Source organism: Eptatretus burgeri, chromosome 6 (assembly GCF_056783735.1).
Source record: "Eptatretus burgeri isolate ZD-2024b chromosome 6, Ebu_testis_v1, whole genome shotgun sequence".
Lineage (NCBI taxonomy): Eukaryota > Metazoa > Chordata > Myxini > Myxiniformes > Myxinidae > Eptatretus > Eptatretus burgeri.
The window spans coordinates 83,975,557-83,989,319 of record NC_140966.1 but is presented as its reverse complement, the minus strand read 5'-3'; the positions used below and the strand labels follow the sequence as shown (position 1 = coordinate 83,989,319).

General features: G+C 43.1%; 1 protein-coding gene across 5 annotated transcripts in view; it reads right to left on the bottom strand.

The window, feature by feature from the left end:
• The window catches only part of AGL (amylo-alpha-1,6-glucosidase and 4-alpha-glucanotransferase), a 116,891-nt gene that overhangs the window by 20,335 nt on the left and 82,793 nt on the right, over window positions 1-13,763 (bottom strand). For all 5 annotated transcript variants that reach the window (XM_085885929.1, XM_085885933.1, XM_085885930.1 and 2 more), the window contains exons 24-30: window positions 12,942-13,117; window positions 12,583-12,685; window positions 11,902-12,127; window positions 11,681-11,792; window positions 7,550-7,685; window positions 5,833-5,945; window positions 3,993-4,204 (exon numbers count right to left, since the gene is read on the bottom strand). In XM_085885929.1, coding sequence (XP_085742055.1) covers window positions 3,993-4,204; window positions 5,833-5,945; window positions 7,550-7,685; window positions 11,681-11,792; window positions 11,902-12,127; window positions 12,583-12,685; window positions 12,942-13,117 — 1,078 coding nt within the window. The remainder of the gene's footprint in view (window positions 1-3,992; window positions 4,205-5,832; window positions 5,946-7,549; window positions 7,686-11,680; window positions 11,793-11,901; window positions 12,128-12,582; window positions 12,686-12,941; window positions 13,118-13,763) is intronic.

The following is a 13,763-nucleotide window of genomic DNA, read 5'->3' as shown; positions in this document are numbered from 1 at the left end:
ACAGGGATGGTTATGAGACGTGTGTTTGTCCCCATGGGTCTGAAACTGTGAACCAGAATAGCACTAAGTTCCTTGACTTTGCAGGAAGTTATGGACTTAGGGTGGCTGGTTCATGGTTTCAGTGCCCACAGGAGCATCGCTGGACTTGGTATTCCAATGCTGGTGGTCTGGCAAAGGAGATTGACCATGTGCTCGTTGATGTTCGCTGGAGGATGATCCAGAACTGCAGGGTCTACTGGAGTGCTCAGTTCCTTAATACTGATCACCGGCTTGTTGTGGCAACTCTGAAGTTGCAGATTAAATCCAGGAGAATGGTACCATCCCAGCCTAGGCTGGATGTTGGCAAGCTCAAGGACGAGAGGGTAGCCGAGGTGTTTACAAACATGTTAATTGGAGATTTGGGGGGCCTGGGTGCTTTGGGGGATCCTGAAGAGTTGTGGAGTGCCTTCAAGACCACCGTCCTTGATGTTACCGGTGGATGTCTTGGAACTCACCATGGGGCAAAGTAGAATTTTTTCTCTCAAGGGACACTGGACACCTTTGACCATAGTCACAGGGCCATGCTGAATGGCAAAGCTGAGCTGTTCAGCAAGCTGTGGTGTAAAACTGTATGTGCACTAAGGGTGGACAAGGAGGCCTATGTGCGAGGAATCTGTGGGGGCGTAGAGCATCACCTGTGGTCAAGTGATTCTCGTCCTGCTTACAGGAGAATTCGTGTGTTGCGTTCCTCCAAGCTCTTCCCTTGGTGTACTGCAGTTCGAGCAGAAGGTGGTGGGCTCTTGACAGAGGAGTCTGAAGTGAAAGCCCGGTGGGCCGGTTACTTTGAACGGCTATACCAGGCTGATCAACCAGCTGTCGAGTTGGATGTCAGGGGTGTTACTTTCCCTACTGCTGACCCTCCAATCCAATGTGGTCCACCTTCGTTTGTGGAAACACAGACTGCGGTAAACCGGTTGAAATGGGGTAAAGCTCCTGGGCTCTGTGGCATCCATGTTGAACTTCTCAAGGCTGGTGGAAATGCTGTACTCATGTCATTGCATGCAGTTCTGTGCTCTGTCTGGAACACAGGCATCATCGCACCTGACTGGAAGAGGGGCCTTGTTGTCCTCCTCTGGAAAGGGAAGAATGATCGCCAAGACTGCAACAACTTCAGAGGGATAATGTTGCTCTCAGTGTCGGGCAAGGTCTTTGCTCGGATAATTCTTGATGGGGTTCGCCACCATCTGCTTGAGCACCAGCATCCAGAGCAGTTAGGCTTTACACCAAAGAGGTCAATGATTCACCGTATCCTTGCTCTTCAGGCCCTCAACAAACGCAAATGAGAGTTTCGGCAGGGGCGGCTTGCTGCCTATGTTGATCTCTATAAAGCGTTTGATTCAGTGAATCAGGATGTCCTCTGGAGGATTCTTGGTCTTCGTGGAGTGCCACCAAAACTAATCGATCTGATGTCGGAACTATACTCTGGTACTGAGAGTGCTGTGAGATGTGGTGATACCATCTCTGACATATTTCCAGTTTTTACTGGAGTTTGTCAGGGGTGTGTACTGGCCCCCACACAATTCAGTGCTTGCATGGACTGGATTCTGGGGAGGATGTCAGAGAGATTCAACTGCCGTGCATCATTTGAGAATGTCAAGATCTCTGACCTTGATTTCGCAGATGATGCAGTCATCTTTCGGAGGCTCTGGATATCCTTTTGGGGGCCCTCAAGGTGCTGAATGAGGTGTCGGAGCCGTTGGGATTACGGGTTTCCTGGGTCTAAAATAAGATCCAGGCTTTCAATGACTTCTTGGATGCTGCTATTTTGTCAGTACCTGTTTGTAGTGAGGATGTTGAGGTCACGGAAAGATTCACTTACCTTGGCAGTGATATTCATGTTTCTGCTGGCTGTGAGCCAGAGGTCAATAGACGTCTGGGTCGGGTCTGGGAGTAATCCATTCACTGGATCATGGGGTGTGGCACTATTAGTACCTGTGCAGGAGGATGAAAGTCTGAGTCTTGGGGACCTTGGTGCTTCCACTCTTGCTCTAAAGATGTGAGTTGGACTCTGACCAGGGATCTGAAATGGAGACTTAATTCTTTTGGTACCAGGTCTCTTCTGAGAATCCTTGGCTATCGCTGGTCAGACTTTGTGTTCAACGAGCGGTTGCTGAGAGAGAGACTCAAATGAGATTTGTTACCTGCATAGTCCGTGAGCATCAGCTGTGGCTGTATGGACATGTGGCTCGTTTTCCTGACACTGATCCTGCTCACCAGATTCTCTCAGCGACAGAGCCTCGTGAGTGGATGAGGCCAATGGGCCAACCATGTGCCTTGTGGTTGCAGCAGGTTGATCGGAATCTCAAAGAGATGGGGATGGGCCAGGCATCTGCCTGTGGGATGGCCAGATGGAGTCCTCTGAAGTACCGGTGGAAAGTGGACGCAGCGATGCGTTGCTCCGGCGCATGCTCCAATCCCTGACCTGTCCTGGCAGTGGGACAAGATTTTCAATTCCAAATGCGAGGGACGAGCTTTTTAGTGGGACTATTTTTCGCACTGAATTGACGTTGGTATTACGGCATTGCTAATAGTCGATCGTGTGCTAAGTACCACATGTTTTTTTTCTTTTTTGCTACTTGTCATTACCTATCAAAATGGCACATATGAATGCAGATAAAGTGGCAAAACATCTCATGAAGACTGATCATGATTATTACATAGATTTATGTTCACCGAACTGCCAGCAGATAATTTGTTGCGTTCCAATATCTGGCACTGCAGCATATTCTATTTACAATATAACAGCATAATCTTTTCCATGAGGAATATTATTTTATTAAATTTGAAGCACAGTATATACCTGAACACGACGCAGGGCATCGTGCACTTTGAACTCTCTTGTGGTCAAAGGATTTGTCACTCTCTACTTAAAAAGGTTTTAGTCCAAGGATTTCGGGTTGCATATTATTTTCCATGATGAATGACCTTATATGTTTTTTCCTTTCATCCAGCTTGCTTAACCACTATTACTATTGAAGAATCGATGAGAATCTATTATCTTGCTAGATTGTGAATTAAAAGTGTTTTTTTTAATTGACATTTAACATTGTTCTTAACAAATGAGAACAGGAATGGTGTTAACTACAGGAAAAAAAAGAGGGGAAGAGATTGTAAATTTCACGTCCCATCATTCTTTACTTTAAATATTGTTCTTAACGAACAGGAACAGGAACAATGTAGGAACAGCGTAGGCATCTTTTAATCATTCAGGCATTCAACCTTCATGCTCCTGTGATTTTACACTATCAATTGTGCCAAATTCAATTCACGTTTCATGTTAATACAAAAACGATGTGATGCACGCTTTTTTAATTAAATTGCCAGTGGATGAAAATTTCCATGTTTCATATGGACAATAAAAAAAGAATGAAATGAAATGAAATGAAATGATGGGCCGAATGGCCTCCTCTAGTGCCAAAGGTCCATGTGTAATGTTGATAAGAATGGGAAGAAAGGGGGTGAAGAGGACAGAGAGTTGGTGGTGTGGCCAAAGAGTTGGGGGTGGGTGGGCAGAAAGTTGTGAGTGGGTGAGCAGAGATGTGGGAGAGGGAGGTTCAGGGGATGGAGTTGAGGAAAATGGGAGGAGAAGACGTAGAGTTTAGGTGCGGGTGAAGAAGAGAGGGGACAAAGAGTTAGGAGAGGGGGTTGATGCTTTTAGGGGGTTGGGAGGGAGGGTTTGAGAAGTTGTGGTGGAGGGGTTGAAGACTTGTGGTGGATGGGGGGGGATTGAAGACTTGGGGTTGGGTTGGGGGGGGTTTGAGTACTTGGGTTTCGATGGTGGGGGAGGGAGGGAGAGGTTGAGGACTTAAAGTCACATTTCACATTATGTGGAATTTCTGCCAATATCTAGTGGTGACCACATAATTCAGCCCTTCCAGCAGCATTTCCCAAAATGGATGATCATTGATTCAATAGAAGCATTACTGGAGAAAGCTTAAACCCTCTTTGCTTACCACCACCATGGCAATGGGGAAGTTCGGCCTCAGTTGATAATCACACCAGGGACTAGAGGCTCCAACACTGTCCTTATAGATGCCCCTTTTATGGACAAGATCTGGCTGATCTTCATGAGGGTCACCAGGTTTCTCGGACACATTAAAACGTTGCTCAAAGTGGTGTTGTAGTCGGGACGCCCAGTCTGCATAGCTCAGTTTCAGTGGTTTTCCTGATGAACGGGCCCATGAAAAGAAATGAGGAAACATTTTATTACATGGTGATCGTCCCTCAAAAGGAAAAATGTTAGTATACGATTCAACACTCATAAAATTAGGAACAATCTGAATATTATGAAAGCAAAAATGGCAGAATATTTGACAGCTTCTTCCATCCCCTGAATTAACATTTCCCTTCCCTTCCAACACCTTTTCCCTTTTGTGTCCTTCAAACCAATTATTTTTTCTCCCTTTTAGCTCTTATCCTGACAAATTTACTTATCACAGCCTGCCTTAATATCTCCACATTCCTTGAGTACAAAAACTAGGCATCTAGAGCTCCCCCTTGTGTCAATTCAGCATGTGCACCGCATTATTGTTTTTTTGACGGACGGATGGACATCCCAAATATTGAAGCGGCTCCACCGCTTAAAAATCCAAATAAGCCATTCTATTTTCCTTTGAGTCACGTATTTGCTAACCAATTTTGCTCTTATATGTCAAAGGAGAGTGCAATTTAATTCTTGAAAAATGATTAAAATTATGAACTACTATTGTGGATTTAATACGCACTGATTACTTTCACCATCTTCACAGAGCTGCCACAGAAATCTCCGTAACAAATGGCACATGATATAACTAGAGAGTTCATAGAACACGATACCCCGTGCAGTGTTCAAGTAATTACTTCAATTTTAATGAAACAATGATTTTAAAGAGAGTTTTCAAAAATATGGACGTTTAGCGCAACTGAAGCGATCTTCGACACCACCCTTATACACTGTAATAGAACGACTTTGATTCACAGTTTAGGAGATGGAGGCTTTATTGATCACCATAAAATGCAGCATCAATCAGCATCAGATACCATATCGGTGACCTCTTATACACCCCGACACTGCACCCTCTCACATGTCACACCCACTTCCCAGGGGTTGCACTTGACGGCTCCTATTACATACAGCACCCTACAAAACTTGCCGTTTCAAGTACTGCAAAAATGGAGGTTCTTGGATGTATTATGAAGGTGATTTTTTGTTCTGCAGTATTCAACTATACCATTCAATTTAAATAAAAGGGTGAAAGAGGCTTAAAGGCATATAAATAAAATAATTCTAAGTTTTACCACCATTGACGCAGTGTCTATTACCACCACCCTATCTAATACAAAACAGTTATTCACACCTGTTGTTTGTGTACTTTATAACGTCCTTAAAAATAATAAGCTTCCTGTCTGGAAAGATTTTCAATTGTATTTGACTGCCAGGCAGGCAGACAGAGTAAAAACATGATCTCACTCGTCTCTGCGCATGTGCGATCAGGACAAATTCAGAGAAAAAGTACTGCAAAACAGCAATTTTGTCTTCCTATTGATGTTCCGATTTGTGTTAAATATATAACATTCAATTTAAACAAGTTGTTCCTCAATCATAAACTGATGATCATAAACTGATAAGGCAGACGGACAGACGGCCATGAACCAATTCCTTAACCCTAATTTTTGCTTCATATGCACAGGGTGATTACATTAATGCCTCCTTACTTACAATCAATACCAATATAAAACTGTGCTCATGTATTAAATGAGCATATATACATAACAGTACTAGGTTTTAAAAGATATAAATCAATCATCCCTCACCATCTCTGTGCACATTGACTCCAGCATATGGAAACACGCCCTTCTTGTTGAGATCAATGAGCCAGCGCAGTGCAGACTTGCATAGACCCACAATCTCAACTGCAGAGCCATCCCTGTTGTACACAGAATGAATATATCGGCACTGGCACAGCTCATGACTGCAATGTTTCCAATGCACTGTCACAGTGTGTTCGGCCTTCTCAAAGCAATAAGTTTAGATACTATAACATCATTAAAAAAAGCATGCCAGTTGGACCACTGAAGGGGTGATGTCTGACTAAGCCAGCTTGCTGTATAATCTAATGGGATTACTATTTTTTGATGTTTGATATATATATATATATATATATATATATATATATATATATATATATATATATATATATATATATATGTATATATGAATCTTTTGTTTTTGCAGTTCAAACATTAGGAATCTTGTAATTTGACTGAGGCCTTTCAAATATTAATTAATGTGGTGGAAAAGAATTCAATTTCCACCATGGTTCAGCATACAAAAGAGAATCTTTAATTTCCTACATATGGAGGAAGAACATGGAATTGAATCCAATGAACTTCACTAACAAGGATCCCAAAGCAATCTCTCTTATACTCGTTTGACAGCCAAAACATGGGAGGGTGAGACATTTGGCATTTCAATTACAGGAAGGGCTGATAGGCACAAGGCAAAATAACTCAGAACTGCAATACATAGGCACTTTGGGTGGGAGGGAAAGAATAACACACTCATGACAAAAGTTTGCAGTGTTAACCTTGAAGAAAGGATGATAAGTTTGGGGAAGAAAGGCAGAAAGAGGGTGGAGGGATCATGTAGCTAGCAAGGCCTTTGTCATCAAAAGCCAATAGAGTTATTTAATTTTCTTTATACAGCAAGATATTTAGCTCCAGTAGCATTCTGAAGTTAGTTCATTTCTGCTGGACAATGAGGCGCCAGCAAAGCGTTCTTCTCTTCAGCAGCTGGGCAGTTCCATTTAAACATTGGAGATACTAGTCTTGGTTATATGTATTTCAGTGAGATAAAAGCACATAAGATTTAGTAAGAAACAATTCTACTTTACTTGTGTTTTAATTTATATCACTATGGAGGTCAAAAGACTGTCAGGGAGGGGGTACAAAAGTAAGGCCTTATTTTTTGCACAGCATAATTAAAACAAGAAACGCATGGATCAAGTCAAAAGCACGATAACGTTTCAGTTTTCTTTGATGCCTGCTGTGAGAAGGTTCAGCCTGTCTAAATGTATAAATCTCATGTTGATGTAAACGAGAATTTCAGTAACTTTGCAGATCAAAAAGCTAATTTAAAGGTCTTGCATTTCAATGGCCAACAGAAGCACAGTACCAAACACAATTGTGTAGGCTACCATTTTGTGTTTCTTCATCTCCAAGGCTCTCAAGTGATGATGAACCCAATGGATTCCCACTCTCTAACCAGACTCAATAAGTCTTGCCATACCTGGACTTGCTACTTGGAAATCCATGTATGGACAGCACAAAGACAGTTATGGGGTGCAGCGGAAGAGCTTCAAGCAGCACGCTACACTATACATGAAAATATTGCGAGTGGAACTGTGTCTCAAAAGCTCAGAAAAATTACATGAGGGCCACAGAACAGGACATGGAACCTCTTTAGATGCTCTTTCTGTCGATACCTCCAAGGAAACACTGTTCGTGTGGGATGAATAAAAGATCAGGGTACCTCGGGGTAGCCGGAATCCCTTTGTTTTGGGCCTTCTCGCTCTCTCCCATCTTGTCCATCCAAGTTCCACAGTTAAGGCGATTTCCTCCAAACACTAAGCCTGTCTCCAGATCCACGCCTGCCGTGACATGGAATCCTGCAGGATACAGAATGCAAGAATAAGTACACTGGATGTACAAAGGTGCAAGTAAATGTGCTATGCACCACATAGCGCAAGATAAACATCTTTTGAATGGCCTGTCTAAAACAAGTGGAATCAAAAATGTAATTGGAGAGTAAGAAATTACATTCAAGCATTTTAGTCGATTAACACTGTATTTATCAACAAATAATTAACTAATTCAGAAAGGTATGTCACATAGCCCATCGTAAGAGCACATGTAATGAACACACAGAAAGACAAGACATCCATATAATGAACAATGGTTGAAAAGACATGGCAAAGGATGATGATGAAATACAGTTATGATTGCAGACTGTTATGATTTAATCGAGTTGGCAGAAGGAATCATGAACATGATGGACAAAGAACAACAAATTAAGGAAAATAAAGAAAGTTTAATAACACCAAACAAAAAACTAGGCGGCATTCGGTAGAGCACATACCTCCACCAGACTGAACTGTTTACATTTTGTATCCCACTGATAGGCTGAGCTGTTAGCAAAATCTAATCCGGACCTTTAAGCAAAATTTAATCGGCTTGTTCTTGTCACCAACCCAACTCATCCACCAAGTTTTGTCATAACCGGTCCACAACTTTTTGAGATATCATGCTATGTATCATTTTGGCCCCTTCATTGTGAAGAATTACTTTAAGAATTAAAACATTCTCGTATCCGGATCCAGATCTTCACCACAAAAGAATCGATTCGTCCTTGTCATACACCCAACCTGTCCACCAAGTTTCCTCCAAATCTGTCAATAATTTTTTGAGCTATCCTGCTCACAGACAAACAGGGGTGAATACATAACCTCCATCCACCTTTGGTGGCAGAGGCAATAAAAGAATGAAAAGTACTGCAATTGGGCAGGAATATTTGAGGACTGTTGAAATCCTGGCTAACATAATGACCTACGAGCAGTCTGACAGAATGGTGCAGTCGAATTAGCACAATTTGAGCTGTCTCTAGTCCGGGTTCAATTCCCATCTCAACTATAAACTGTCGGATTTGGGTTTTTCAGACAGGGCATTTGTATCACAAAGTGTGCTGTCTTTCATATGGATATTAAGCTGGGTGTCACATTTGGAAGTGGTAGTTGATGGACATAAAACATCCCATGGTGTCTTTATCAAAGAGAAGGCAAGGTACCACCATCACCTTGAATAAATATCAAAACACTGTACTGCCAACATCAGCTTCGGTCAAATGTCAGGTCTGTTCATGAAAAACTTGGACTAAGACCTTCCCTGGCCGATCCCACAAAAATATGGGAATAAATGATGCCATTAAAGAAGTAGTACGGCACCCTACCAGAATAAAATGAACACAACTAATTGCAAACAACTATATTTTTAGAATCTGAGATGTGAACACCACCATATTGCCAACATATATAAATATCTGGTACCATGTCTTTGGCATCATACAGTACTGTTACTTGAACCTGTAAAGGGATAAAATCAATGATATTCTGTTTGATAGTCTGATCCAGATTTTGCCAAATGTGGAGGAGATTTTGTTTCAGCTCTTGTGTGTTACTTGGTAGAGGTCGGCTTTTCCACATCTCCCGATTCACTTGTTCCCAGATGTGTTTGATGGATTTCCTGTCAGGACTCAGTGGTGCCCAGAGAAGAAGCAGCAGAACTGCAAAATGCCTTGCTGGTATTGAAGAAATTCTCTTTCCACAATATCATGCAACTGGCTAGTTTACAGGATGGTATACATTTACTGTAGGAATATGTATCACACAAACATCCATCCAGAATCATCTTTGCCTGAAAAAAGATGGAATGTGCTGCAACCTCTTCTTTGGGCACAATAGCATCCTCACATTAACTCCATTGAATCATGTCTGGCAAAATATGGATCGGAAGCTGCAAAATAACCAACGTATGCCAAGTAATATGCAAGAGCTGCAAAAAAAAATCCACTCCACATTTGGCAAAGATTGGATCAGACTTTCCTGTAGAACATCATTGAGTTGGTGCCTTCATGGATGTAATGCCAAATGACATGCTACAACATATATATATATATATATATATATATATATATATATATATATATATATGTATATATATATATATAATACCTCCAATGGTCTTATAGCCGAAACTGCTGCATAAAGCAACCAAGAAGGCCAACGCAAGGTAAGCGCTATGCTGCATCAAACCCTACCCAGATTTCTTCCGCAGCTAGGCCAGGAAGACATTCAGGCCAGGTCATTCTCCTGGAGATGCTGCTTCTGCTCTCCCAACAATTGATGGAGATCCTCATTGACAGACAAGAAATCAGAGCTATCTCCCTTGACATATCGTGTGCCTTTGATGAGGTCTGGTACCTTGCCCTGCTCACCAAACTCTCTCCCCATGGTATCCAAAGAGATCTCCACTCATGGCTCACAGACTTCCTCTCCTGTCACAGCCAATGTGTGGCCCTTAACGGAATTCTCTCATCCCTTCTTCCTGTCCAGGCTGGAGTTCCTCAAGGTCGTCTTCTGGGCCCTGTTATTTTTCTGGTTTTCATCAATGATCTCTCTGACTCTGGAAAATCCTCTATATCTCTTTGCTGATGACTCCACCCTCTTCCATACCATCTGGCATCCCTCAGATCAACAAGCAGCAGCCTCTTCACTCTCTGCAGATCTGGATAAAATCACAAACTGGTCCAACACGTGGAACATGTCTTTCTAATCCTGAAAAATCTCACACTCTCACTTTGTCTCTCCGAAAGGATCATCTGTAACCCCTGCCCTATATCTACTTTCTCAACTATCCTCTTGAAGAAGTCCTTTCTTTCAAGCTTCTGGGTCTCACTATCTGCCAGGATCTTTCCTGGGAAAGCCACATTTCCAAGCTCGCCTCCAAAGCCAGTCGCTGACTGGGCATCCTCCGTCGTGCAAAGTCCTTCCTTGGCACACCTGAGCTCCTGATCACATACAAAGGTTTTGTCTACACTCTACAGCCTGATGGAGTACTGCTCTCCTCTCTGAGCTGATGCTACCACCTCTCACCTTTCTCGGATTCACGCTCTGGAAACCAAAGCATTTAGGATCATTGGTATCTCCCGCGATGAGGCTGAGCCTTTGGGTCTCTCACTCTCTCACCGCAGGCAGGTCAGTAGTCTTTCTGTCTTCTACAGTCTCCTCTCCGGCCTCGCCCCCCCCACCCACTCTGTCTGAGATGTGTCCCCCCCCCCACCATATTTCCACAGGGCACTCAAGGTCCGCCAGCAACCCCCTTCTGGTAAAACTACTAAAATCAAGAATCACTGCTCACCTTCACTCTTCCATTCCTCTTTTTTCCCGCCTTTGTAACAAACTCACATGCTCTCTTCAATCCCACTCTTCTCTCCAAGTATTCAAAACAGCCGTCCATCACCACCTCTTGTCTTCCCCCATCCAAAACCATGATCTTTTCTACTCCCGTTAATCCACCCCAAACCCATCTCCTTCAAATTCCCTGCTTTCCTTCCTGAAAGTCCCTGTCATGTAAGGACCTGAAAGTCCCTGCAATGTCCATCTTGTTTACCCTATGTATCCCACCCCATCTCTCTCCCTTCCACAGATCTCCTCATGTCTCTGTTCCTCACTGTCTTGTCCTCTCTCTCCCACCCCTCTTATCTCCTCCTCCCCTTGTTGTATGTTCTGTGTTTGTTGTCATACAAGCCTCGACATTGTATACAAAAATATATAAATAAAATTAAGTTCGTTTACAATCAGGTATGTCAATTGTATTGCGGCAGTGCACTGTAGTAAATAATAACCCATCAAGGATGTTGTTGACTATAAGCCAGTAAAACCAATGAGTGCACATCAATTTTCAAAACTAAGTTTATGTTTTACACAAAGAAAGTTGAGTGTGGCATTCATTAAAGATACAATTTATTGGAGGGCTAAAACATGCACAAAATGTACATCAGCTCAACAGAGCAGGTATATACCAAGTTAATCACCTGAGGACTACTCACCATCGTGCTGCATGCAACGGTCCAATCCTGGCCCGGCATTGCGCTCCCAGTAGTTTATTCCAGCCACGTGTCGGCTGAGGGTATCCTGAATGGTTTCATATAGAGGTTGCTCCTGAAGATAAAGAATTAGGGGGAGTTGATAAAGTAGTATCGTACAAATGCATATTTTGAAAGATATCTGATGTGTGGATGGAAATGAAGTTTGGGGGATGGCAAAAAACCTCCGGATCAGCTGCAAGTGCTGGTGAGTCATCCGTGGGATAGAGACGAGCCACAGGGGCTTGGAGTAAACTACAGTCGGGATCAGCAAAGGTGCAGAAATCCTGCACACACTGCAACCACCACCAAACAGCATCACGACAGTTGTAGCGTGCATGCGTGCCTGAGCCCAGCAGGTTAGGGATGAGGCCATGCCGCATAGCTCCGGCAAATGCCAGAATGATGTTCCTAGGGTAGAAAAGGTGTGGAAAGATGGGAGGAGGTGGTGTAAAGAAGAGCTCGGTTCATTGGTGTGGTACACTTGGACAATTGTGTCCAAACTCAACCCACACTTATTCAAACTCAATCAAAATTTTCCACACTTGCTCAAGGAAAATAACAATAACTTTAACGAGCTATCAGAGATTGCACCCCCTCGCCCAGACTTGTTTTGTGTAATGTTATAGAGGGACTCACATTCTCATTGTACATACTTTGTAGAGGAACTCGGTTGAAAAAAAAAAACAAACTTGTACTACTGGCTACCACGAGGTGGCATTTGTGGCCTATGTTCCCACATTCTGTGAAGACAAACAAACAAACAAACAGACAGACAAACAGTCCCAAATACAAAACCCTCTCCTTTGGCGAGAGTCAAAAAAACAGTTGACAGGCACCCATAAAGGTGAATGAACATCGCATGCCTGGCATCGTCGTGCCGTCCAGTTAGGATTAACAATCCACGGAGTGCAATGAAAGTGTCTCGACCCCAGCAACGAAAGATGCCGGAAGAAAAGTGAGGCAAACCTGAAGGATGTATGAAGAAAGTCAAAATTGATACATAAAGACTGAATCATTGTAGTTTCAAGGCAGAAGGAATTTATTTACTTTTTTGGCTTGTGATACGCAAAGAATAAAATCAACATAGCATGGCAATTTCCAGAATGCAGTGAGTGAGTTCAGTGACATTTTAGACAGTGCTACGGTGTTCATTCAAACATATAGACAACTGTGGATCTTAATCTCCAACTTATGTGTCATGATAAAGATGCGCAATAGTTACCAGCAGCAAGTGAGACACAGCACTGCTCTGTGCGACCTGTGAGTGTGTTCTGTCGGGTTGGTAGATGAGCAAGGCGAGTGGACAGTGGTGGTAGTGTTTGGTACCTCCCAACCCCACACATCTGCAGGGAACCGAGAGCTAACTCTCGAATGAAGGTCATCCCAGTCTTCACAAATCTGAGAAAGAAAGAAAGTATGGATGGTTGCTGTGCATATGTTATTACCTCCGTCACCGAAGGTGGATGAAGGTTATGCTTTTACCCCTGCCTGTCTGTTTTGTCTCTCTGTCTGCACATCTCTAAGCAGGATATCTCAAAGATGTTTTGGACTAATTTGGCCAATCCTTGGTGGACAGGTTGGGTGTATGACAAGGAAGAATTGATTCGGTTTTGGTGAAGATCCGGATCCGAGTCCGGACCCAGGAATTTTTAAAGTGATTCTTCACCATTGAGTGAGCGGCTAAAAATGATATATTGTTGTGGGCCGGGGTTCGGTGCGATAAACAACCACTCGGTGGGGCAGTAGAGTCGTTTCCACCGAACACCCCGGAATTTAGGTCGTGACTCTCGGATAAGTCCGAAAGGTCATGGGTCCCTTTGCGGATCGTGGTCGCCAATATTTTGACGGCGTGGGATAGGGTTAATTGCCAAATTTCAATATACCTAAATACCCACGTCCTCCAACTACCGGGGAAAACCACACCCTCGACCGACTTTGTCCGAATTGAGTCGCTATCACCGACTCGGATCCGGCATAACCGGCAACCAAAGTAATCGTGAACCTCAAAACGAGGACAGGGTCAAAGTTCAAATGGACCCTCAAA